We start from the raw sequence: 27,451 nt of genomic DNA, 5'->3' as shown, positions 1-27,451 counted from the left end.
GTACCGACGCATGCTGTGAAGTAAAAGCACAACGGGGGCAGCGGATGCAGTTTTTCAACGCATCCGCTGCCCCATTGTAAGGTCCGGGGAGGAGAGGGCGGAATTCCGGCCGCGCATGCGCGGTCGGAAATGGCAGACACGACGCACAAAAAAACATTACATGTAGCGGTTTTTTGTGCCGACGGTCCGCCAAAACACGACGCATCCGTCGCACGACGGATGCAACGTGTGGCAATCCGTCGCAATGCGTCGCTAATGAAAGTCTATGGAAAAAAACGCATCCTGCGGGCAACTTTGCAGGATGCGTTTTTTCTGCGAAATTACGTATTGCGACAGAGGCCAAACGACGCTAGTGTGAAAGTAGCCTAATACAGTCTCCAGACTGTGGGTCTCGTGTTCTTTTGGAGACTCGCAGTGTTGGCTTTGCACCAAGCATACCCTTTGGAATTCGCTTCATCTGCCATGTTATTTATGCTCGGGAGGCTGCTTGCTGGCCGAAACGTTGCTTTTTCGACGCATATTGGATGAATAAAGGAACAGAATCATCTCTCTGATGTCTTGGAAACAACTTGTCTCTGACTTTTCTGGTAACTTGGTGGGAAGTCGCCCCGAGGAAGAGCAGAACCTCTGGAGTAGTGTAAAGGGAACGAGTACCGTTACTATTTCACATTGGTTAACCACAGCCCCAATTACAAGGGGGTGCTCATATTTCTGCAACCGCATTACTGTCGTTTTGATATTTTTATTCCCCCCTCAAAAAGATTCCAGTTTGTTTCTCTATTGAATTGTACAGATTATAGGCGACATGAGAGGGAGAAAGAAAGTTCGGAAATGATTCTTCTGGGCGTGAAGGGGTCAATCCAGCAGTGAGGGGCTTGCCTCCCTTTAGCGGGCAGTGCACAGCCCTCCATGCTGTGCTGGTGAAATGTGCGGCTGTCCTGGGACTTTGTCTCCACCACAATGGCGCCTGGAACTGAGGACGCAAAATCACTGCACAGTTTCCCTCTAGGGTTCTGAGAACTTGCTGCAGGCTGATTGGCCGAAGTAGGCGGGGCCACCTAGTGACGAGCGGGGCACATGACGTCACGGGGCCGGCAATAGTCCAGCTAGTTTTAGCTGCTGTTTCCGGGGTCGGTGTCAGATCGTTGGTGACGGATCGGAAGACGTCGGTGTACGGTGATCGCTCCCCGAGTCACAGGCACCGCACAAAATGAACAGAATCTTTGGAAAATCGAAGCCGAAGGACCCTCCACCGAATCTGACGGACTGTATCGGAAGTGTAAGTGGAGGGATGAGCAGACACAATGGAGACGGGGAGGAGGGGCGACACCGCCGCATAGTAACAGAGGAGTGCCGTAATAGCACAGTGCAGGGTCCCAGGAGACCCCCGTGCCCACACAATGCCCTTGTTATGTAGGGGCGGGGCTCTGTCACGGGTTAGGAGTCACGTGTGTCTGTAAACACTTCCTGATTGTCCGGTTCTCCCGGTGAGAAGGCCCGTGACGTCACCGACTGTCACCTGAGCAGTGTCTGACCGGTGACTCATTCCCATGAAACGGAGCACAACGTTATTCCTCCTCATCCCCTTTATAGGCTGATACCCTGAGCTTCTCCTACACACTGCCACCATAATGTCTCCACACACACACACACCACCACCGTAATGTCTACACACACACACACACACACACCGCAATGTCTCCACACACACACACACCGCAATGTCTCCACACACACACACACACACCGCCACCGTAATGTCTCCACACACACACACCGCCACCGTAATGTCTCCACACACACACACCGCCACCGTAATGTCTCCACACACACACACACACACCGCCACCGTAATGTCTCCCCACACACACGCACCGCCACCGTAATGTCTCCCCACACACACCGCCACCGTAATGTCTCCCCACACACACGCACTGCCACCGTAATGTCTACAGTACACACCACCACCGCTGTAACATAGTTAGTAAGGCCGAAAAAAGACATTTGTCCATCCAGTTCAGCCTATATTCCATCATAATAAATCCCCAGATCTACGTCCTTCTACAGAACCTAATAATTGTATGATACAATATTGTTCTGCTCCAGGAAGACATCCTGCTCCAGGAAGCTGTAATGTCGTCACACACACCACCGCTGTAAGGGTGCATGTCCACGGTCCAGATTGTTGGCGCTTTGGGTGGAGTGGAAAACCTGCTCCGCCCAAAGCGCCGCCCCTTCTGTACGTGCGGTGATTCCGGATGTGTTGATTGCACACATCCGGAATCGCCGCACCCTACACATAGGGCCCTGTGATTTACCTTGCCGCGATGAAGCGGAGTAAACAGACATGCTGCGGTCTAAAAAGAAGCACCGCATGTCCGTAAATGCAGGGCCACCGGATGCGTGTTCGCACGCATAGTGGGGACGGGATTTCATAAAATCCCCTCCACTGTGCTGTAACATCTGGACGCTGCGCTCAATCCGCAGCTAATCCGGCCTGTGGACACATGCCCTAATGTGCACACATAATGCCTACACAGACACACCGCCACTGTGACATCTACGCACTTTCCGCCGCCGTGTGACCTGCGCTGTGTGTGGAATCTGTAACATTAGTCTCCCCTGTGAGTAGCGGAGTTTTCTGCGCCGATCCTCCTCGTACACCCGCATTACATGTGTAATAGTCACACGTGCTGTTAGTCCATGTCCGCTGTGGAACATGCACTGAAAATGCAAGTAATTCACACAAATGCGCGTTTTCAATAAAGTTTTGCCACAGTAAAATAACCCGGAAGTTTCAAAACAAAAGCAACTTTATTTAAAACATGACATATCTAATAAAGATAAAAACTGCAGCGTCTAAAATGCAATGAGAAAGGCGCAGGTAACCGGATTTATCGAATAGGTGCAGAAAATCCTCAACATCAAAGACTCCACCAAGTGCTCATCATGGGAACGTTCCCCAAAGGCCTCCATGTTAGGCTGATATTGACGGCTTCAGCGCCAGACTGATGTTGATCGGGCATGTCAGATTTCAGACTACAGATCACACTGGTTTTCTGGAACAGGTCAACTGGCGGCGCCTTCATAGAGAACACAGGAGCTCTCGGCAACAGCGCCCCTCTGTATGGGAGTCGGCAAAAATGGACGATGGTTGAACGATCGGCCAAATCATCTGTGTATGCCCGGCTCAACACTACGTCTTGTGAGGGAGCTTTTGTTCTGGCTTTTCCCCAATGACTTATCCCAGATAAGACGAGGCCCAGAGTAGCACAGATGCACATGATCCTTCATTACTGCAGATATTTTTATATCATTCATTGCTTTCTGTAACAAGAGGACGGTAACAAAAACAGGATCACATGCAAAAACACTACACAAAACAACTACCGGACTCAATTATGACAGTCCAGACTAAAATTAAATTTGTACTGCAAGATTATCATAAATAAGCAATCCATAGGCTATGTGCACACGTATTCTTGTCCACTGCGGTTTTTTCCGCTGCGGCTTTGATAAATCTGCAGGGCAAAAACGCTGCGTTTTTGCTGCAGATTTATCGCGGATTTCCGCAGATTTACAGCGGTTTTCCATAGGAGCAGGTGTAAAACCGCTGTGGAATCTGCAGAAAGAAGTGACATGCTGCGGAATGTAAACCGCTGCGGAATGTAAACCGCTGCGTTCCCGCGCGTTTTTTTCCGCAGCATGTGCACAGCGTTTTTGGTTTCCCATAGGTTTACCTTATACTGTAAACTCATAGGAAACTGTTGCGGACCCGCAGCTGCAGAAACGCGGACGCGCAGCGTTTTCCGCATCGTGTGCACATACTCTTAGAGCGCTCTTTTCCCCATAATCTTGTCATGTAAGCAGGCTGCCGATCACCTGGTGGGTGAGCAAATGCATGTTCATCAAGTGAAATTATATTTTATGCTGCACAAAAATCTCATGTTCGTGGCAGCACATTGTTCTGTGTAAACAGGAGCCGCAGTGCAAGAACTATGGCAGCCTGTGCTCACTGATCAATTACAGAGTCTGTGTAAGTAGGATAGTAAATGGTCATTACAGATGAAACAAAAAATTGACTATTAAACAATTGCTGCTCGGTGTTTGCTTAGTGCTGCTGGTTGGTGCAGGCGAATCTGAACAGTCTATGAAGAGGTCATTGACAAAATGAAGAAATGGGAAGGTCATTTTTGTTTTTTTTGTATGCAGTACCATACTTGGGTACTGTCATTTTAAGATCAGGAGTCTTATATGGTCCTGGGAAGGATGGTTGCAGCATCAGAAGCAATTCCTTTTGCGCAATTCCGTTCAAGTCCACTTCAGCAGGCCATCCTATCGCAGTGGAATAAGTCTGTTTTCTTTCTGGATTGTCTGGTTCGGCTTTCCTCCTGAGTCAAGCAATCTCGCAGTTGGTGGCTGTCATCCCCTCTCATCTTCCCGGGTCGGTCCTTCCTTCCCGTTTACTGGCAGGTGGTGACAACGGTCGACAGCCTTCTCGGCTGGGGTGCGGTCTTTTGCAGCCTGATCATTCAGGAACGTTGGTCCACCTCTCGTGGTGGGCGCTGAAGCTCTGGCAATACCCTGGTCACAGTTTGTTCTTCCATATCTGTTTCTTCCCCTCCCCCTTCTTCACAGGCTGTGGAAGAAGATCAAGGTGGAAGGGGTGTTGGTCGTTCTGATACCACTGAATTGGCCCCGGAGATATTGGTTCGCAGAGATTGTCAATCTTCTCGCAGGTTCCCCTTGGAGACTCCCAGAAAGACTTGGGCGCTCAATTTAATGGTGTGACTGTTGAAGCCGCGGTTCTAAGAGCCTCCGAGTTTTCAGGGCGAGTGATTTAGACCATGATCTGGGCTAGGAAGCCATCCTTGTTCAGGGTCTATTAACGGACTTGGAAAGCCTATTTTAGTTGTTGTGAGTCTCATCACATCCTGCCTATGTCCTTTTGCTCTCCCTTCCATTCTGGCGTTTCTCCTGGCAGGACTTGACGCTGGCCTTCCTATTAGTTCTCTGAAGGACCAGGAGTCAGCGCTTTCTATTCTTTTTCAAAGAAACTTACCCTCCCATTCTCAGGTCAGAACTTTTCCCCAAGGGGTAGCGCATGCCGCACCCCTGTACCAGACATCCGTGGAAGCCTGAGACATCAATCTAGTCCTGGAGGCCCTTAGGAGTTCTCCCTTTGAACCACTCCAAGAGGTTTCTCTGTCCTTTCTGTCTTGTAAGATGGTGTTTCTTGTGACCATCACCTCCATCAGGTGCGTCTCAGAATTGGGGGCTCTTTTCTTTCGCACCCCCCCCCCCTTTCCTGGTTCTCCACCAGGACAAGGTGGTTTTGCAGCCTCTACCTTCTTTCCTTCCCAAGGTGGTGTCCACCTTTCACCTAAATGAGGATATTGTCTTTCCTTCCTTTTGCCTGATTCCGACTCCTCATCTTGAGTGTTTGCTGAACAGGTTATACCTGGTCAGGACGGTGCAGGTATATTTGGCTAGGACCACCGCCTTCAAGAAGACAGACTCTCTTTTGGTCATTCCTGTGGGTGCATGTAGAGGCCTTCCGGCCTCCAAGGCTATGATTACTCGCTGGATCTGGACAGCAGTATTGGAGGCATACCGGATCAAGAACAGAGCGCCTCCCCTTGGGATTAAGGCACACTCTCCAAGGGCAGTGGGCACCTCCTGGGCGGTACACTTAGGGCAGGGGTCTCAAACTGCATTCCTCGAGGGCCTCAAACCATGCGTGTTTTCAAGATTTCCTTAGCATTGCACAAGGTGCTGGAATCATCCTGAGCAGGTGATTAAATTATCATCTGTGCAACACAAGGAAATCCTGAAAACATGACCTGTTTGCAGCCCTCGAGGAATGCAGTTTAAGACCTCTGCCATAGGGCATCCGCCCTGCAACTCTGTAAAGCGGCCACCTGGTCCTCCATCCACACGTTAGCCAAATTTTATAGGGTCCATACCTACGCTTCGGCAGATGCCAGCCTAGGTAGAAGGATCTTGCAGGCGGCAGAGCGATAGAGAAAATAGGACTTTTGGTTACTCGCTGTAAAATCTGTTTCTCGGAACCTTCATTGGGTGACACAGCACCCTCCCATGTTTCACAGCTCTGATTAAGGTGTTCTATCGTTACATTTTGAGTTGTTGGGCAGCACGGTGGCGCAGTGGTTACCACTGCAGCCTTGCAGCGCTGGAGTCCTGGGTTCTAATCCCACCCAGGACAACATCTGCAAAGAGTTTGTATGTTCTCTCCGTGTTTGCGTGGGTTTCCTCCGGGTACTCCGGTTTCCTCCCACATTCCAAAGACATACTGATAGGGATTTTAGATTGTGAGCCCCATCGGGGACAACGATGAGAATGTGTGCAAACTGTAAAGCGCTGCGGAATATGTTAGCGCTATATAAAAATAAAGATTATTATTATTATTGTTTGTTTCTTTTACATGTTACTTCTCCTACTGCTTTCTCACTAACTGATTAACCTAGTGTCTGCTGGGTATACAGTTTGAAAGTTTATTAGGACCCTCGTTTACCTTTAGGAATCCTGGTTCACACCGTTTAATTCTGTACGTGTTTGTTTATATATATATACATACATATTACACAGTGTTTAAATATTGGCAAACTTAAAGGGAACCTGTCGCCCCGAAAATCGCGGGTGAGGTAATCCCACCGGCATCAGGGGCTTATCTGCAGCATTCTGTAATGCTGTAGATAAGCCCCCGATGTTACCTGAAAAAGGAGAAAAAGACGTTATATTATACTCACCCAGGGGCGGTCCCGCTGCTGGTCAGGTCGGATGGGCGTCTCCGGTCCGCTGCGGCGCCTCCCATCTTCTTTCCATGACGTCCTCTTCTGATCTTCAGCCATGGCTCCGGCGCAGGCGTACTTTGCTCTGCCCTCTTGAGGGCAGAGGATAGTACTGCAGTGCGCAGGCGCCGTAAAAGTCAGAGAACCGGCGCCTGCGCACTGCAGTACTTTGGCTGCCCTCAACAGGGCAGAGCAAAGTACGCCTGCGCCGGAGCCGTGGCTGAAGATCAGAAGAGGACGTCATGGAAAGAAGATGGGAGGCGCCGCAGCGGACCGGAGACGCCCATCCGACCTGACCAGCAGCGGGACCGCCCCTGGGTGAGTATAATATAACGTCTTTTTCCAGGACGTCCCCCTGACAGCACATTGGAGGACGTCCTCCTCCTCCTTGCAGGGACAGGAAACACAACACGAGAGGTTAAAAGGTCCCACTCCACCCCCTTTTCCTCAGTGTTTTTCCTGTCCCTGCATGGAGGGACACACGAGAGGATACAGCGCTATACAAGCGGGAAGACTCACCAGTCCGGAGGGCTCGGGGGATTGTGCGGCTAACGCCAATATCCTTTCCCCGCATCATTAAGCCCCAGGCAGAAACTTCCCGGTGGGGAGTCCCTCTGCCAAAAGACCAGTCGAGCGGACGAGCTCCTGGGTCGAACCGCTTCCTCCCGGTGGGGGGCTCTCGGTTCGGGCGCCAGGAGAAGAGGCGCCGCAAGAGGTCCGGCGCCAGCGGCAGCAGCGTGCGTTCCACTGAGTGGAACGCGGAAGTAGGTTTGTTAGACCGAGTGCAGTACGTCCGGTGTCAGGCGCAGGTAAGGTGACGTCACATCCGGGGACGGGGCCATCTCGGCGTGCGTTCCACCTGGTGGAACGCGGAAGTAGGCAGCTTTAAGGGCGCAAGGCTCAGGGCACTCGCAGATGGTTATCCAGCGCTTCCTCTGGTAGGAGAGCGCCGGAGTGTATCCCTGGAGAATATTTGCTGCAGGACAAACGTGCGAGCAGTCTGCTGCGGACATGCCGGAGACCAAGGGTGAGTGCAGCAGACGCTGCTATATCCCTTTTATACATATGGGAGCATATGAGATCATGTACTGATAGTAGTATTTCTCCACAGAGGATATGGAGAACAGGAATGAGGAGATAGGGGTAAGTGCGCAATGCGCAGAGTACTCAAATATACGCCTGCACACACTGAGCCGTTCTTGTCCTTATGCTTACATTTAGGATAAAGAGGCCAGTCAAGCTCCCCTCCCTCAGACTAAAAGGTCTGGCAAGTCATTGACTAAATCTAAGAGGTGCTCTCTATGTAACGCAAAACTTTCAGAAGCATACAAAAAGGATCTGTGCAGCTCTTGTATTAAGAAAATTGTCAGAGAAGAACAACCATCAATGTTGTCCGAAATGAGGAATATAATCCGGGAGGAGGTCCAGAATTCCTTAGCTTCAATGTCACAACGGGAAGTGTACAGTCCGGGCCCGGCTCGTAAAAGACCAAGGAAAGATCCAGAACAGGAGGTTCAGGATGGTTCATCGGAGGCGGAATCAGAATATAGAGGTTCTGATCAAGAAGAAGGAGAACTGCCAGTAGAAGAACAAGAAGGGAAGAGGTACTACTTTCCAGTTGAAGAAACAGAAGAACTGGTCCAGGCGGTCAGACGTACTATGCAGGTGAAAGAAGATCCACAGCCGAGATCTAGACAAGATCAGATGTTCGGAGGGCTCACATATCAGGAACGGACGGTGTTCCCGGTGAGTGAACACATACGTAAGATGATCTCGCAAGAATGGAAAGATGCGGAACGAAGATTGGTGATGTCCAGAGAGTTTAAAAATCGTCTTCCGTTTGATTCAGAAGAGATCAAGACATGGGAAGAGATTCCGAAGGTAGATGTCCCTTTAGCCAAGGTGGCAAAGAAAACATCAATACCTTTCGAAGATTCATCTAGTCTTAAGGATGCAATGGATCGCAAGGCGGATATCCTTTTACGTCGAGCCTGGGAGACTTCAGCAGCTTTAATAAAAACCAACATCGCAGCTACTTCTGTAGCGAGATCCATGTTCCTGTGGATGGAACAGCTGGAAGAACATTTAATTAATAAGACTTCACGGGCGGATATAATTGCTTCTCTGCCTATCATTAAGTCAGCCACGGCCTTTATGGCAGATACATCAGCTGAATCTGTGAGATTTGCGGCTAGAAATAGCTCCTTGTCCAATGCAACACGAAGGGCTATTTGGCTTAGATCTTGGTCGGGGGATAATGCATCCAAAAATAAATTATGCGCCATTCCATTTTCAGGTTCCAAATATTTGGTCAGGCTTTAGATGACATCCTAGAGTCAGCAGCTGATAGTAAAAGAGGGTTTCCCGAGGATAAACCCAAGAAGTTTCAGCCCTTTCGGAGGAGGCCTCTCCCCCCTCCCCCTCCCCCCCGCAGATTTCCAGAGTATAGAGAACAATGGAGATCAGGTAGAGGATCCTTTAGGAGTTCCTACGCTCAGAATAGAAGGGGTAGGAATTCCTTGTTCGGTTCTGGCTATAGACCAAGGAAACAATGACGCCATAGGAATAGGCGGGAGATTAAGTTTCTTCCTCAAACAATGGAGTCAGATCTCAGACAACGATTATGTCCTCAAGATAATCTCAGAAGGTTACAGAATAGAGTTAATATCCCGCGTACCTCAGAGGTGGATCTTACCAACAATGTTAGCCAAAGATTCCCCTATGTTTCTAGACCTACAAAAACTGTTCGACTCCGGGGTTATAGTTCGGGTTCCTACTCCAGAAATAGGTACAGGTCACTATTCCTCTCTTTTTTCTATTCCAAAACCGTCAGGGGAATCCCGTACAATAATAAATTTAAAACCTCTGAACGTGTTCGTCAAATACAAACGGTTCAGAATGGAGTCGATCAGGTCCATCATTCATCTTATAAACAAAGATTCGGTAATGTGCACTCTCGATCTGAAGAGTGCGTATTATCAGGTCCCGATACATCTCTCTTCTCAGGAGCTTCTGAGATTCTCGGTAAGTCTCTCGGACATGACCTGCCACTTCCAATTTCAATGCCTCCCTTTCGGTCTAGCATCCGCCCCAAGAATTTTCACCAAATTGGTAGCAGAGGTGGTGGCTTTCTTAAGAAATCAAGGAATAACAATAATTCCATACTTAGACGATTTTCTGGTTGTGGCACGTTCAAGGGCCATTCTGCTACAACACAGAGATCGGGTCATAGCAGTATTAGAGGAAATAGGATGGGTGGTCAACAGAAAAAAGTCACATTTAAAGCCAGAATCCCAGAAGATATTTCTAGGAGTACTCTTGGATTCTACAACCAGGCAGTCCTTCTTACCAAGGGACAAACGAACCTCATTAAAAAAGATGATCTTAGAATTCCAAAGAAGTCCAGTGACGATAAGAGCAGCTATGAAAGTCTTGGGGAAGATGACAGCATGCATTCCGTGTGTCAGATGGGCTCAGGCTCACTCAAGGCCTTTACAAGAACAGATACTCATGGTATGGGATCGACGTCGTTCCACATTAGACAAGAGGCTAGAGCTATCAATGAAGACAAGAAGATCACTACGATGGTGGATCCAGGACTACAATCTAAAAAAGGGCATCCCTTGGATATCAACCCCTTGTGTGATAATCACCACAGATGCAAGTCAGTGGGGATGGGGAGCGCACCTAGAAGGAAAATTCTTTCAGGACAAGTGGCCCGAGGAGATCAGTCAGATGTCGTCAAATTACAGAGAATTATACGCAGTCTGGGAAGCTCTCAGAAGAAACCGTTCATGCCTAAAGGACAAACATGTAAAAATCCTATCCGACAATGTAACAGCGGTATCCTTTTTGAGGCATCAAGGAGGTTCCAAACACAAAGCGCTTCAAAGTCTAGCGCAGAGAATATTTGCCTGGGCAGAAGACGTTGTCTTATCTATAACAGCAGTGCATCTAGAAGGGTCACAGAACATACTAGCCGACTATCTAAGCAGAAAGAAAGTTTCTCCAACCGAATGGGAACTAAGTCAAGAAATGTTCCAAATTCTTTGCCACCGTTGGGGAACGCCCAGGATAGATTTATTCGCCACAAGGAAAAATTCAAAGGTTCCCAGATTTTATTCCCTCAACCCTCTAGACATGCCGGAAGCAGTCGACGCCTTAAGTCAAGCATGGAGCGAACCTCTGTCTTACGCATTTCCACCAATAGCACTTATTCCAATAGTGCTCAGGAAGATTCAGGAAGACCAGGCAACAGTGCTGACAATTGTACCATTCTGGCCAAAGAGAAGTTGGTTCCCATTGTTGGGGGCCATGGCATCGGGAGACCCTATCAGGCTCCCGTTATGGAAGGATATAATTCATCAAGGGCCTGTTTTACACCAAAACCCGGAGAGACTGCATCTATCAGCATGGATCCTGAGAGGGACATCTTGAAATCCAGAGGTCTTTCAGATGAAGTAATTACAACCATCCAGGCTAGTAGGAAGCCTGTCACCTCAGCCATCTACCACAAGATCTGGAAAAAATTTTGTATGGGAAGTGGCGGGTCAGCTGTGATTCCGGGGGTCTTGGATGTTCCTAGAGTCTTAAAATTCTTACAGGCAGGCTTTGACTTGGGGCTCAGGCCAGGTACAATAAAAGTCCAGATCTCGGCCCTTAGTACTTTTCTGGATTATCCATTAGCTTCCCATCCCTGGATAATCAGATTTGTGAGGGCTATCCAAAGATTACGGCCTACCTTGAGACAGCTAGCTCCCACTTGGGACTTAAATTTAGTCCTTAGGGCTCTATGTAAAGATCCCTATTCTCTAGAGGAGGACATGCCTATTTCAGTTCGTACCTGGAAGACGGCCTTCCTAGTAGCGATTACTACAGCTAAACGCGTAGGGGAAATTCAGGCTCTATCAATTAAGGATCCATATCTTCAAGTCAGAAGAGGATCATATAATCCTAAAATTAGACCCAGCTTTTATCCCAAAAATAGCTTCAGCAAAAAATCGAGATCAGGAAATAATTTTACCTTCCTTTTGTGAGAACCCTTCTAATGAAAAAGAACAGGCTTTACACTCCCTGGATGTTAGGCAGGCAGTATTAAACTATCTAGAGGCCACTAGCTCCTGGAGGAAGGATTCTAATCTTTTTATCCTATTTGGAGGTAAGAATAAAGGTAAAAAAGCTTCCAAGGCGTCTATAGCTAGATGGATTACTACTATAATTTCAAAAGCCTACGCATCAGAAGGGATAGCGTGCCCAACAGGGATTAAAGCTCACTCTACTAGGGCTGTTTCAGCATCATGGGCTGAGCGAGCAGGAGCGTCACTAGATCAGATTTGCAAGGCAGCAACTTGGGCCAGAGTAAACACGTTCTGTAAGCACTATAAGCTAGACGTAGTAGCAGCTCAGCAGACGTCTTATGGGAGGAAAGTTCTCCAAGCAGTTGTCCCACCCTAAACGTAGTTTTCTTTGGTATTCTCCAATGTGCTGTCAGGGGGACGTCCTGGAAAATGGGTATTATTACCTACCGATAATTCGGTTTCCAGGAGTCCATCCTGACAGCACCGTTATTTCCCCCCCTATGTATGCCAGTTCATATGCTGTAATATGTTTGGTTAATAAAGTTTTCAAAAGTATATCTATCCATGGTGTGGTACTTGTCAAAACACTGAGGAAAAGGGGGTGGAGTGGGACCTTTTAACCTCTCGTGTTGTGTTTCCTGTCCCTGCAAGGAGGAGGAGGACGTCCTCCAATGTGCTGTCAGGATGGACTCCTGGAAACCGAATTATCGGTAGGTAATAATACCCATTTTCTCCTTTTTCAGGTAACATCGGGGGCTTATCTACAGCATTACAGAATGCTGTAGATAAGCCCCTGATGCCGGTGGGATTACCTCACCCGCGATTTTCGGGGTGACGGGGTCCCTTTAATTTCAAAGTCCACACGGGCTGCAGGATCGGTACTTTGTTGGTTGCTGCGTGATATATGAAGAGGCCTCAAATGCAGAGTGATTAAAAATGTTACTGTCATTGCCATTGGATGGCTAAGGAGCCAGGCACTCTAGAATGTATGGATTCTCTAATTAGCCACTCTCACCTCGCACACTTAAATAGGGAGGGGTGCACTTTTGTAGTAAGAAACCAAATTATCTGTTTATAAGGCCTGACTCCACATACAGGTCCTTCTCAAAAAATTAGCATATAGTGTTAAATTTCATTATTTACCATAATGTAATGATTACAATTAAACTTTCATATATTATAGATTCATTATCCACCAACTGAAATTTGTCAGGTCTTTTATTGTTTTAATACTGATGATTTTGGCATACAACTCCTGATAACCCAAAAAACCTGTCTCAATAAATTAGCATATCAAGAAAAGGTTCTCTAAACGACCTATTACCCTAATCTTCTGAATCAACTAATTAACTCTAAACACATGCAAAAGATACCTGAGGCTTATATAAACTCCCTGCCTGGTTCATTACTCAAAACCCCCATCATGGGTAAGACTAGCGACCTGACAGATGTCAAGAAGGCCATCATTGACACCCTCAAGCAAGAGGGTAAGACCCAGAAAGAAATTTCTCAACAAATAGGCTGTTCCCAGAGTGCTGTATCAAGGCACCTCAATGGTAAGTCTGTTGGAAGGAAACAATGTGGCAGAAAACGCTGTACAACGAGAAGAGGAGACCGGACCCTGAGGAAGATTGTGGAGAAGGACCGATTCCAGACCTTGGGGAACCTGAGGAAGCAGTGGACTGAGTCTGGTGTGGAAACATCCAGAGCCACCGTGCACAGGCGTGTGCAGGAAATGGGCTACAGGTGCCGCATTCCCCAGGTAAAGCCACTTTTGAACCATAAACAGCGGCAGAAGCGCCTGACCTGGGCTACAGAGAAGCAGCACTGGACTGTTGCTAAGTGGTCCCAAGTACTTTTTTCTGATGAAAGCAAATTTTGCATGTCATTCGGAAATCAAGGTGCCAGAGTCTGGAGGAAGACTGGGGAGAAGGAAATGCCAAAATGCCTGAAGTCCAGTGTCAAGTACCCACAGTCAGTGATGGTGTTGGTCCACTGTGTTTCATCAAGGGCAGGGTCAATGCAGCTAGCTATCAGGAGATTTTGGAGCACTTCATGCTTCCATCGGCTGAAATGCTTTATGGAGATGAAGATTTCATTTTTCAGCACGACCTGGCACCTGCTCACAGTGCCAAAACCACTGGTAAATGGTTTACTGACCATGGTATTACTGTGCTCAATTGGCCTGCCAACTCTCCTGACCTGAACCCCATAGAGAATCTGTGGGATATTGTGAAGAGAAAGTTGAGAGACGCAAGACCCAACACTCTGGATGAGCTTAAGGCCGCTATTGAAGCATCCTGGGCCTCCATAACATCTCAGCAGTGTCACAGGCTGATTGCCTCCATGCCACGCCGCATTGAAGCAGTCATTTCTGCCAAAGGATTCCCGACCAAGTATTGAGTGCATAACTGAACATTATTATTTGATGGTTTTTTTGTTTGTTATTAAAAAACACTTTTATTTGATTGGATGGGTGAAATATGCTAATTTATTGAGACAGGTTTTTTGGGTTATCAGGAGTTGTATGCCAAAATCATCAGTATTAAAACAATAAAAGACCTGACAAATTTCAGTTGGTGGATAATGAATCTATAATATATGAAAGTTTAATTGTAATCATTACATTATGGTAAATAATGAAATGTAACACTATATGCTATTTTTTTTAGAAGGACCTGTAGAACAATGAACAATTCACTTCCAGCAATCCAGTGCAGTGCCCATACCTTGTAATATATTCAGGGCTTCTGATACCTGATAAATGAATCGATCATCACAAAGTGCAGCAGAGAGTTCCACAGTCTCACTGCTTTTACAGTAAAGAATCACTTCTATAGTGATGGTGAAAGTTTCTAGATGTGGGCGATGCCTCATGTCGTCATTACCGGGATGAATCGTTGGCCATATCTGTACTGTCCATGTATAGCCACTCACGGACTACACCTCAACAAACCTGGGAAACACACATTCGCCAGAAGACTCGCTACACTCATCAGGAGGGCGTTAAACTAGAAGAAGAGGGGACGGGAAGAAAAACATTAGACTTGAACAAAGACGACCCAGGAAAACATACTCAGAGGGGAGGTAAGAACATTTCTAAAACAATCCACAGTGAGGAGATTGGAACAAAACAAAATCCTCTAAACTGCATGCTCGCAAACGCCAGAAGCCTGACAAACAAGATGGAAGAACTAGAAGCAGAAATATCTACAGGTAACTTTGACATAGTGGGAATAACCGAGACATGGTTAGATGAAAGCTATGACTGGGCAGTTAACTTACAGGGTTACAGTCTGTTTAGAAAGGATCGTAAAAATCGGAGAGGAGGAGGGGTTTGTCTCTATGTAAAGTCTTGTCTAAAGTCCACTTTAAGGGAGGATATTAGCGAAGGGAATGAGGATGTCGAGTCCATATGGGTTGAAATTCATGGAGGGAAAAATGGTAACAAAATTCTCATTGGGGTCTGTTACAAACCCCCAAATATAACAGAAACCATGGAAAGTCTACTTCTAAAGCAGATAGATAAAGCTGCAACCCATAATGAGGTCCTGGTTATGGGGGACTTTAACTACCCGGATATTAACTGGGAAACAGAAACCTGTGAAACCCATAAAGGCAACAGGTTTCTGCTAATAACCAAGAAAAATTATCTTTCACAATTGGTGCAGAATCCAACCAGAGGAGCAGCACTTTTAGACCTAATACTATCTAATAGACCTGACAGAATAACAAATCTGCAGGTGGTTGGGCATTTAGGAAATAGCGACCACAATATTGTGCAGTTTCACCTGTCTTTCACTAGAGGGACTTGTCAGGGAGTCACAAAAACATTGAACTTTAGGAAGGCAAAGTTTGACCAGCTTAGAGATGCCCTTAATCTGGTAGACTGGGACAATATCCTCAGAAATGAGAATACAGATAATAAATGGGAAATGTTTAAGAACATCCTAAATAGGCAGTGTAAGCGGTTTATACCTTGTGGGAATAAAAGGACTAGAAATAGGAAAAAACCCAATGTGGCTAAACAAAGAAGTAAGACAGGCAATTAACAGTAAAAAGAAAGCATTTGCACTACTAAAGCAGGATGGCACCATTGAAGCTCTAAAAAACTATAGGGAGAAAAATACTTTATCTAAAAAACTAATTAAAGCTGCCAAAAAGGAAACAGAGAAGCACATTGCTAAGGAGAGTAAAACTAATCCCAAACTGTTCTTCAACTATATCAATAGTAAAAGAATAAAAACTGAAAATGTAGGCCCCTTAAAAAATAGTGAGGAAAGAATGGTTGTAGATGACGAGGAAAAAGCTAACATATTAAACACCTTCTTCTCCACGGTATTCACGGTGGAAAATGAAATGCTAGGTGAAATCCCAAGAAACAATGAAAACCCTATATTAAGGGTCACCAATCTAACCCAAGAAGAGGTGCGAAACCGGCTAAATAAGATTAAAATAGATAAATCTCCGGGTCCGGATGGCATACACCCACGAGTACTAAGAGAACTAAGTAATGTAATAGATAAACCATTATTTCTTATTTTTAGGGACTCTATAGCGACAGGGTCTGTTCCGCAGGACTGGCGCATAGCAAATGTGGTGCCAATATTCAAAAAGGGCTCTAAAAGTGAACCTGGAAATTATAGGCCAGTAAGTCTAACCTCTATTGTTGGTAAAATATTTGAAGGGTTTCTGAGGGATGTTATTCTGGATTATCTCAATGAGAATAACTGTTTAACTCCATATCAGCATGGGTTTATGAGAAATCGCTCCTGTCAAACCAATCTAATCAGTTTTTATGAAGAGGTAAGCTATAGGCTGGACCACGGTGAGTCATTGGACGTGGTATATCTCGATTTTTCCAAAGCGTTTGATACCGTGCCGCACAAGAGGTTGGTACACAAAATGAGAATGCTTGGTCTGGGGGAAAATGTGTGTAAATGGGTTAGTAACTGGCTTAGTGATAGAAAGCAGAGGGTGGTTATAAATGGTATAGTCTCTAACTGGGTCGCTGTGACCAGTGGGGTACCGCAGGGGTCAGTATTGGGACCTGTTCTCTTCAACATATTCATTAATGATCTGGTAGAAGGTTTACACAGTAAAATATCGATATTTGCAGATGATACAAAACTATGTAAAGCAGTTAATACAAGAGAAGATAGTATTCTGCTACAGATGGATCTGGATAAGTTGGAAACTTGGGCTGAAAGGTGGCAGATGAGGTTTAACAATGATAAATGTAAGGTTATACACATGGGAAGAAGGAATCAATATCACCATTACACACTGAATGGGAAACCACTGGGTAAATCTGACAGGGAGAAGGACTTGGGGATCCTAGTTAATGATAAACTTACCTGGAGCAGCCAGTGCCAGGCAGCAGCTGCCAAGGCAAACAGGATCATGGGGTGCATTAAAAGAGGTCTGGATACACATGATGAGAGCATTATACTGCCTCTGTACAAATCCCTAGTTAGACCGCACATGGAGTACTGTGTCCAGTTTTGGGCACCGGTGCTCAGGAAGGATATAATGGAACTAGAGAGAGTACAAAGGAGGGCAACAAAATTAATAAAGGGGATGGGAGAACTACAATACCCAGATAGATTAGCGAAATTAGGATTATTTAGTCTAGAAAAAAGACGACTGAGGGGCGATCTAATAACCATGTATAAGTATATAAGGGGACAATACAAATATCTCGCTGAGGATCTGTTTATACCAAGGAAGGTGACGGGCACAAGGGGGCATTCTTTGCGTCTGGAGGAGAGAAGGTTTTTCCACCAACATAGAAGAGGATTCTTTACTGTTAGGGCAGTGAGAATCTGGAATTGCTTGCCTGAGGAGGTGGTGATGGCGAACTCAGTCGAGGGGTTCAAGAGAGGCCTGGATGTCTTCCTGGAGCAGAACAATATTGTATCATACAATTATTAGGTTCTGTAGAAGGACGTAGATCTGGGTATTTATTATGATGGAATATAGGCTGAACTGGATGGACAAATGTCTTTTTTCGGCCTTACTAACTATGTTACTATGTTACTATGTTACATCATTTTGTATTGTTTCTTTTTAAAGGTTGACGGCAGAGCAGAATCAATTGACAAGAAGATTGCCCGGCTTGATGCAGAACTCATGAAATATAAAGATCAGATGAAGAAAATGAGGGAAGGACCCTCCAAGGTAGGACATTAACCAGTGCAGAAATATACTATACTGGGAGTATCTCAAGTTTTTCATGGAAGAAGGTAGAAAACTGCAAATTAGTTTGGTTTAAATCTTAACTAAGGGAAATACTTAGAATGAATCATGGATTTACATTGCTGTGTGTTTGACTTCGGACACCCCCGCTAATCAGCTGTCCTAAGCTCTGGGGGCAGCTAGATGTATACATGTTGAACAGCAGAACATCTGATGAGAGCAGTTCTGCAGGACCCAGTGCTGCTGCCAGAGCTTAGAGCAGCTGATCAGTGGGGGTGTTGGGTCGAACCCCAACCAAAATGACAATGACCTATTCTTGGTAGAAGTCATCAATATGACTCAACTTGACAACCCATTTATGGATTTACTTGGTGTGCACTGTCATACCAACTTTGTGCCAGTGTGTATTAGCCTGCAGTCCCACTATAAGGACTATCGCGCTGAGTCTCAATATATACGAACAAGGGAGAAGCGACCATAGACTAGTCCTAGAATAGTAAATCAATTGTACTTTATTACTTAAAGGGTAACAACTGGTATATCAAACACGTACACACTTAGATCACACACATCATGGATGCGGCTGTACAGGGCAAACAATTACACATGGTGCCGCTGCTGTTTGTTCTCTCGAATCACTGTCCATAATGCCACAGCAATCATTATATCAGAAATGCCACCCTGCATAGGAAAAGTATTTAATTGCCATACCAATACACATATATCTATCCACCACTGTGAGCTGTGTGCCCACCCATTGTGGCAACATTGTTGCTATACTTTTAGTAATAAAATACAATTAATTTACTATTTTTGGACCAGTCTGTCGTCGTTTCTCCCTTGTTCGTATATGTTTCATGCTGATAGGTCCGCATGAAACAAACACACATGGGCTATATATACTTTTAGACATGATTCTATTTATATGATGATTATTACCAATATGGTTTTGTCGTTTGAGTATTAATATATGTATGACAATCATTTCTGAGGTTGGGAAGAAACTGGTTGCGCCCAGCAGAACACATAGCGCAATGTATCACATTGAAAGTCTTTGTCTAGATGTCGCTGTTTTGATTGTAACAAATAGCGTTGATGCAGATGTGAACTGGGCCTTATGGAAATAAATGTGAAATATGGTCACATAAACAAATGATTGTCTGAACTGATGCATTAACTATTTGATTAGTAGTATGGAACAATGTGGTTCAGGTCTGGTGCTCTCCATGTCTTTGTATATACCTGGGAACCTAACCTAATGGCTTATCAGCACAGGAGAGGAATCATATTCGGTTAGGTTCCCAGCAAAGAGGATCGCCTTGTCATGGCTGCTGGGCACACATGAATTGGTCGATATATGTTCTAAGTATCTTCTTTTTTTCTAGAGCAGCAATGCAATTTCAGTTTCATATACTTCAGGTTTACACGCTATAGCGCGACAGTGCTACTTTATTAGTTTTGTATATACCTGCACACAGCCATCACTGTAGTCTTTCTATGTGTCAGTGGATGTAGAAGGCCACAGGCGATTATAGGATCAGGAAACAATCCAAGATCCCTAGCAAGGACGGTCTTGGAAGATGGGGTACCCGAGTCGCACCTTGTGTGTAAGAGCTGGTCACATGCACAACATGCATTCTGCTGAGTAAGTGGGTGTGGGTTGGTTTCAGGTACTAGCACAAGTGTTATCTGTGGGTTTATTATGAAGTCATGTGATTCATGACATGTCATGATCTCATTACTGGGTGCTATCCACCTTTCTTCTCACCAATAAGCCATTACTGAGACAGATATTGATGGTGCTCTGGGTTCATGTGCGGTTTGTCTACAATGAAGTATTCTAATCTTATGAGGGGGGTAATTAAAACACACTAGATCTATAAGGGTATAGTATATATAAAATCTAACAAATAAAATCTACCAACTAAAAATTTATATAAAAAATATATATACTATATAAATAAATAAGATAGTATAAAATCAAACTACCCTCACACACCAATGTGTCAAAAGTGTAGTATAACACTACTAGACACTAAAAAGAAAAATGTGCTTGTAGCATGGTATAAGGTCAGAAATACAAATACAACAGAGATATAGATTAATTTTTATTATTTATTTGCATGGTAACTATATTAAAATTAAATAAATATTAAAAACAATTTCATTATATATACATGTATGTAATTTTATGGGCCCATACCTATTTGGCTACCATTCTATGTGTTATATATAGCTGTAGAGACTGAATATATGGAAAAATAGTACTAAAAAAGCGGGGGGTATATCTAAAAACATGTGCAAAAAAGACCTGTATGTGCAAAAATATATAGCAATGCGCCTATAAAAGGAGCACCAATTAAAGTGTTATAGTGAAAAAGAGGTGCTAGTGCAATAAGTGCAAAAAAAAGCTAAAGATATATAAGGTGCTACTAGTTAGAATCAATACATCCAGTCACTTACTTTAATATATATGCGGTATTAGGTAGATAGCCAATGCGGTATGATGCACCCCGATGCGCGTTTCGGACGCTTAACTCCTTCGTCAGGGGGTGTCTATACCATGCTACAAGCACGTTTTTCTTCTTATCGGGGGGGGGGGGGGGGGGGAAATACTGAAAAACAAAGAACTTCTGAAGTTTGTGTAGTATTTTTAGCTAATGTTTTGGTACAGAAAGTCACTTCTGTTTTTATACGTTTTTTTTTTTTTTTTTCATTTATTTCAGAAAGTTAGCTGTAATAAATGTTGTTTCTCTATTGCTTCATTGGGGCACACAGGAAACCATGGGTGTATTCTGACACTAGGCAGAAAAAAATGTTATATTATATTCAGTTTAGGGCTTATAAATATATTGTTAAATATTATAATACTTTATCTGTAAAAAATATCAAATGTGTACCTGCAGCTAAAGTGTTTCATTACCTTTTTTCAGAACATGGTCAAGCAAAAAGCCATGCGAGTCCTGAAGCAAAAAAGAATGTAAGTAGTGTTCTACTAAAGGGAATCTGTAGCAGGATCAACCCTCCTAAGTGTCTATAATGGACATGTAGGTCCCAGGAAGCTGAATAAATCGGTACCTCGAGATCTGTGACCTGGTGTCTTATTCCTGAGAAATGCACATTTGTCTTATATGTAAGAACTTATTTATATGTGCCACAACACTACAATAATGGGCAATCAAAACATCATATGTACCCCAAAATGATGTCAATAAAAAAACTAAGCCCTCTCATGCAGCTCCATCAACCAAAAATGGAAAACGTTACGGGTCTCGGAAAATGGCGGCACAAGCAAATTTTATTATTTTTTTTTACAAGTTTCTTAATTTTTTTGACCACTTGTAATCATACTGATATGGGGGGTCGTATTGCCAGATCACTTGTACCGTATCGTGAACAAGGTAAATAAAATAACCCCAAGTAACTGTTTTGGAATTGTGATTTTATTTTATTTTTTGCAATTTCACTACACTTGGAATGTTTTTTGCTTTCTGGAACGTCACATGATAAAATGAATGGTGGCATTCAAAAGTGCAATTCGTCCCATAAGAAAACAAGCTGTGATACGGCTATATGGAAGGGAAAATAAAAAAGTTATGACTCTTAGATGAAGAGGAGGAAAAAAGAAAAAATGGAAACTGGCCACTGCGTTAAGGGGTTCAGGCTAGCGTCAAATTTTCCTGTGCTCTACACTTAGCACTTACATGAAAGTTTCCATCTAAATCTGCAAAAAATGTGATTCAGACAGAAGCATTCTCTGTAATATGACAGATGGAGACGCTTTATCCTGTGTACAGGTAGTGTCCAACTTTTTGGAGGTACTCAAAAGCCTGACCAAACAGTCCAAAAGTGATTCCATCATTGTACAGATTGGTTCTATCACCGATTACTCCTGAATCCTTGTAAGTGCTGAGCGTACAGCACAGAATTAATATATTTTGCTACTTTTACATAAAAATAAATGTTTTGTTGCATTGCTGTCTTTTGAGAGCTATAACTTTTTTTAAAGGGAACCTGTCACACCCCTCCCCCTCAGGCGTTTGTAACTAAAAGAGCCACCTTGTGCAGCACTAATGCTGCATTCTGACAAAGTGTCTCTTTTAGTTCTTGGTGCTGTAACTGCAGAAATAATTGATTTTGCAACTTGTCCAAAATACCTTGAAATAGTCCTGGGGGCGGGTCTTTCCCCCCTAATGCAGACGCCACACAGCCGTCACCCATGCCCTCTTGGCGCCGCCTCCTCAGCATTGTTTTCAACTGTCCCGGCGCCTGCGCTGTTATGTTATGCCTTAAGCATGTGCAGTTAGCGCTGCCCGTCTTCTGACATCATTTGATGTCTTGCTGACTGCGCCTGTGCGGCCGCGCTGCCCGAGATCCCGCCCTGCAGTATCTTCTGATTTATTCACACTGCGGGGCGGGATCTCGGGCAGCGTGGCCACCTTGTCAGAATGCAGCATTAGTGCCACACAAGATGGCTCTTTTAGTTACAAACGCCAGGGGGGGTGACAGGTTCCCTTTAATGTTCTGCTGACAGAGCTGTATGAGGGCTTTTTTGGAGGATGAGTTAAGTTTTGGATCGTTTTCTGTTCTAGTTTTTGGGTGGCCTTAGTTATTGATGATATTGTGATACAACTCCCAGAGTTCCCTGGGCAACTATCTGGTCATGTGTGGGAGTCGTAGTTTCCCAGCAGTTGGAGTGTCGGAGGTTGCTAATCCCCATTATAAACCATACGTAGTTTTCTTATACAGCTGCATTTAACAAAATAAGTTATTCTAAAAAAAAATGAATATGGATGTTTCAGGTATGAACAGCAAAGAGATAATCTAAATCAGCAATCCTTCAACATGGAGCAAGCCAATTACACCATCCAGACCCTAAAAGACACCAAAACAACGGTAAGTTCCTGTGGTTGTCATGTCATATCCAGTGACAGGTATTCTAGCAGTAGTCTCTTACTACGCACATATCCACTGGGCTTCTTGAATTCAAGAGCATTGAAAATCCGAATATCCATGTATGTCCATGAAATGCCCAACTTCTCTATATTAACAAGCCACATTTAAGAAAGCGGTTTAATGCCCTGATCTAATGTGTATGTGGTGTCTGAGCTGAAGGATCAGACATGTTGAATTTCAACGATCCTTTCAGAGGAAGGTAAGCCACCGCTAAAGAGGTCTCTGGCATCGGCCAAACCGAGCATGCATGCTTACCAGGGAATCAACCGCTACCTATAGTGTGAATTCCCATAACAAAGATGGAAGGGGTTTGATTGTTGCTGAAGACTATTCAGCCACAAGGATGATGGGTGAATAATATCACAGATAAGTAATCTATGACATTCTCGTATTTTTGTATCATAAGGTGGAAGCAATGAAAATTGGCGCAAAGGAAATGAAAAAAGCCTACAAGCAAGTGAAAATTGATCAGATTGAGGTAAATATTAAAACATGTATTTATTGTTTATTTTTTAGGATTTTATTAACTTTATTATATTGCTCTAATCATGGAACTAAGAGGCACATTTGCGCAATCAATGGTTAACCACAGGACAGGCTGATGCTATTAGCGGCACAGCTCATGATACTCTAAAGGCCTCCGTACACAATGTCGGAGATGTCGGCCGCACATGTACAATTTCACGGTCGTGTTGTTCTCCTGGAGATAAGCCTCCAACCGACGTGTCCACCAGCAGCTCTCATAGAGGACATTCAGCCGTCCGAGCCGTCCTGTGTATGGGGGTCAGCTGAGAGAGCTGTCGGCCAAAGCATCATCCGGCCTAGAGCCATCTCGTGTGTATGGGGGCTTTTAGGCAGAAGTGAAGCTGAATAAATTGATAAAATGGCATATAAAAATATAATTATGGATATTGTTTTCTCGCTATAGACATGATGACAGTGTCAAGTTTTCAGTTGCCGGTAACCTTATACATTTGACCCTCTAGGTTTACAGTGGGTGTGTAGTTTATTTATATAATTTACTACTTTGTTCAGAATATCAACTATGGCTTTAATGAATGGAAATCTATAAAAGTTACGTATGGCTTGTTTTACAAGTTACATTTATACATAGTGGTCAGTCCATAGTGTCTTCACTAGCCTACTGGCAGGGGTCACATCGCACAGATCGCCACTGACCAGAAGCTGGTGGCGTACCCTAATGATACCATCAATACCTTAAGGGTAATCTTTTAAATGTCAATAATTCTTGTATAAATGTGTGTTGTCTGTGTGGTAAATGACAATCTACCTTGTACAGGACTTACAAGATCAGCTAGAAGATATGATGGAGAATGCAAACGACATCCAAGAAGCGCTGAGCCGCAGTTATGGGACACCTGAAATTGATGAGGATGATCTTGAAGCTGGTAAGGAAGCATGTGCCCATTCATATTGGGAAATATCAGGCAAAAACAGCTGGAAAAGCTGCTTGGCCACATTAGGCAACAGCCGCTTCAGCTTGGCCGTAATGTACCATCTATCTACCTAATATTATGATGCAGAAATGTAAATCTCTTAGGCCGGGTTCACACTTGCATTTGGCGGGTCTGCCTTTGGCTGTGTACTTCCTCCCTTAAGCTCCGCCTACTTCCGCATGCGTCCTGCGTACCTATCTTTAACATTGGGTATGCAGGGACATGTATGCGTCTGCATGTGGCGTTTTGAGGTGCCCACCGACCACACGGCAACACAAAAAGTTCACACATCTAGGGCCTAACAATGGTGTAAGGCCATGGGTGCTTGATAGCCACTTCTGCTGTCACCTAGACTTTTCAGTTGCAGGCAGATAACTCCCAATTATGTCCTATTGGTCATAGTTACTAATAGTTATCGCATTTTGTCACGTGTCTGGTTATGGATACCTCTGGGGAATCGGCCTTTATCTGCTCTTTGTCTATCAGAGCTGGACGCATTGGGAGATGAACTCTTGGCAGATGATGACAGCTCCTACTTGGATGAAGCCGCCTCGGCCCCTGCAATTCCCGAAGGCATTCCAAGCGACTCGAAAAATAAGGTATTGGGACAGTACGAGGATGAACGAGAGGAAATGAAGTGATTGGGAATACTTTACTGATTCTGTCTTTGGTTCCCACAGGATGGCGTGCTGGTAGATGAATTTGGACTGCCACAGATTCCAGCGACATAATCGGAGCCCTATGTTACAAACTGCTAAAGTAAACCAATTCGTCTGTCTTCGAGTGGGATATTTTTTTTTTTTCTGCTTTAAATTTATCTAAGTTACTTTTTTCTTTTTCTTATGCCGAAACAAAAATTGAGAACTTGGATTTCATATTTTAACTTTTGCTAACGTCACTACATCCTAATTTCTAAGAAGAAATCTCTAATGTACACCTAAGACTTGTTGGGCGCAGGGCCGCAGAACCCCACCGGATCCTTTTCTTCACGTGCATGAAAAAATACTAATTTGCAAAACTCCAATATCTTGTTTTTTTTTTTTTACAAAAAAAAAAATTGCCTGTGAGAACTATGGAGATTTGGGATACCCTATAATATGTGCTTGTTTTGTAGAAAATGCAGCTTCATTATCTATAATGAATGTCTATAAAGACCGGTCACATATAGAAACGATTGTGGGTCATAGCATCGATCCTTGTTGCATCCAGAATAGTTTCATACTTATTTTACAGCTTCATAACTATTAAGAAGTGCTGTTGTCTGTGTGTATATATTTTTCATATAACTATTTCAGCATTTGTTTTTATTTTTTGTGGTCGTTTTGGTTAGGGGTACAATAGAAATATTGCTTCTGTCTTGAGTAACTTACCGTAATAAAGGAGTGATCGCTGTTGAATTATTATTTTGTTTACTCCATTTCTAGTAAAAACAAAAAACAAAAACCCAAAAACAATTTTTCAAGTCAGTGATAATAAAGATATCGGGCATAGAGTTTAATGTGTGTTTTATTACTGGACCCCATCAGTCCCCTACATTTCTACTCTCATAGAAGCACACAGAGAAGGGTCACATTACACCACTGCTCCCATAGAAGTGGATGGAGCGGGTCATATCTTACATACATTAGACACTGTGTACACTTAGCCCTGTATCTAATCCCAATCACGCACGTGATACACTCCTCATATCTAACCCTAGTTTGATACAGCAAGCAGCAACAGAATTGGTGCTGCCACCCGACCTCAGTGATGCGGTCTACTTGATCTGAGCAATCGCCTCTATGTAGCAGAGCCAATCAAGTTGTGGCAGCTTCTGGCCTCCTATGGAGACTATTGAAGCATGGCAGAAGTAAAAAAATAAAATAAAATTTCAAATCGCCCCATTTTCCCTTTCATCCCATTCAAAATAAAAAAAAATCAAACCCACACATATTTGGTGTCGCCGCGTTCAGAATCGCCCGATCTATCAGTAAAAAAAAAAAAAGATTAACCTGATTGCTAAACGGCGTAGCAAGAGAAAAGGTCAAAACGCTGGAATTACTCTTTTTTTGGTTGCCACAACACTGCATTAAAAAGTAATAATGGGCGATTTAAAAAAAAAAGTATCTGCACCAAAAGCGTATCATTAAAAACGTCAGCTCGGCACGCAAAAAATAAGCCCTCACCCAAACCGAGATCATGAAAAATGGAGATGCTACTGGTATCGGAAAATTGTGCACTTTTTTTTTATATATATATACTTGGAATTTTTTCCTGTTTTCTAGTACACGACATGGTAAAACCAATGGTGCCGTTCAAAATTACAACTCATCCCGCAAAAAATAAGCCCTCACATGGCCATATTGACGGAAAAATAAAAACGTTATGGCTCTGGGAAGGAGGGGAGCAAAAAACGAAAACGCAAAAACGAAAAAAAGCTTCGGGGGTTAATTACCATAGATGCATCTCACTCCAGCTACCCCTTCATCAATACTCATGCTAGTCTTAATGAATCGTGACCTAATAATATTGCCCAAAGCGCGCTACCCCTTCATATCAGGGATCATAGTGATATGTTTCTCTAGTGTTGAAAGGGGATTGTGAAAAACGCAAGCAGCAGAGAAATAATAATTTACACAAATGTGTCGGAAAAGACTGCTGCGCAGGTCAGTAGAAAGGTTAGTAAGATTTTTACAATCTCATCCGCAGGCTGTGGAGAAACAAACAAAAAAAAAAAGTGCATACATTTTTTTTTTCTTTTTTAATCTGCACCATGTAAATTCACCCATTGCATCTTTTACTTGCAGATTCTGCAATAGTTTTTTTTCTGTCCAATTTACCGGACATGTGGATGTTTTTTTTTTTTTTTTGGGTCAAATTTTGCAGCTCCTTCTTAATGTATAGTAAATGTGCATCGTACCATGAACTGACCCAGGGTTCTCTAAACCTGGCTGGGTTCCCATTGCGTTAT

At 44.0% G+C, this 27,451-nt stretch overlaps 1 protein-coding gene across 1 annotated transcript; it reads left to right on the top strand.

The window, feature by feature from the left end:
* Positions 1–1,060: 1,060 nt before the first annotated feature.
* CHMP5 (charged multivesicular body protein 5) lies at positions 1,061–25,993 on the top strand. The gene is made up of 8 exons (XM_069730564.1): positions 1,061–1,279; positions 17,966–18,070; positions 21,022–21,068; positions 22,891–22,984; positions 23,451–23,522; positions 24,345–24,453; positions 24,988–25,100; positions 25,182–25,993. The coding sequence occupies exons 1-8, from the start codon at positions 1,211–1,213 to the stop codon at positions 25,230–25,232; spliced, it is 660 nt and encodes a 219-aa protein (XP_069586665.1). The 5' UTR covers positions 1,061–1,210; the 3' UTR covers positions 25,233–25,993.
* Positions 25,994–27,451: the final 1,458 nt, after the last annotated feature.

This window comes from Ranitomeya imitator, chromosome 6 (assembly GCF_032444005.1).
Source record: "Ranitomeya imitator isolate aRanImi1 chromosome 6, aRanImi1.pri, whole genome shotgun sequence".
Classification (NCBI taxonomy): Eukaryota; Metazoa; Chordata; class Amphibia; order Anura; family Dendrobatidae; genus Ranitomeya; species Ranitomeya imitator.
This window is presented reverse-complemented; position numbering and strand designations above follow the sequence as displayed.

Coding starts and splice junctions, on each gene's coding strand:
- CHMP5 (XM_069730564.1), top strand. CDS start 1,211: ATGAACAGAATCTTTGGAAAATCGAAGCCGAAGGACCCTCCACCGAAT. Junction 1,280..17,965: donor TGACGGACTGTATCGGAAGT/GTAAGTGGAGGG, acceptor TTCTTTTTAAAG/GTTGACGGCAGAGCAGAATC. Junction 25,101..25,181: donor CAAGCGACTCGAAAAATAAG/GTATTGGGACAG, acceptor TGGTTCCCACAG/GATGGCGTGCTGGTAGATGA.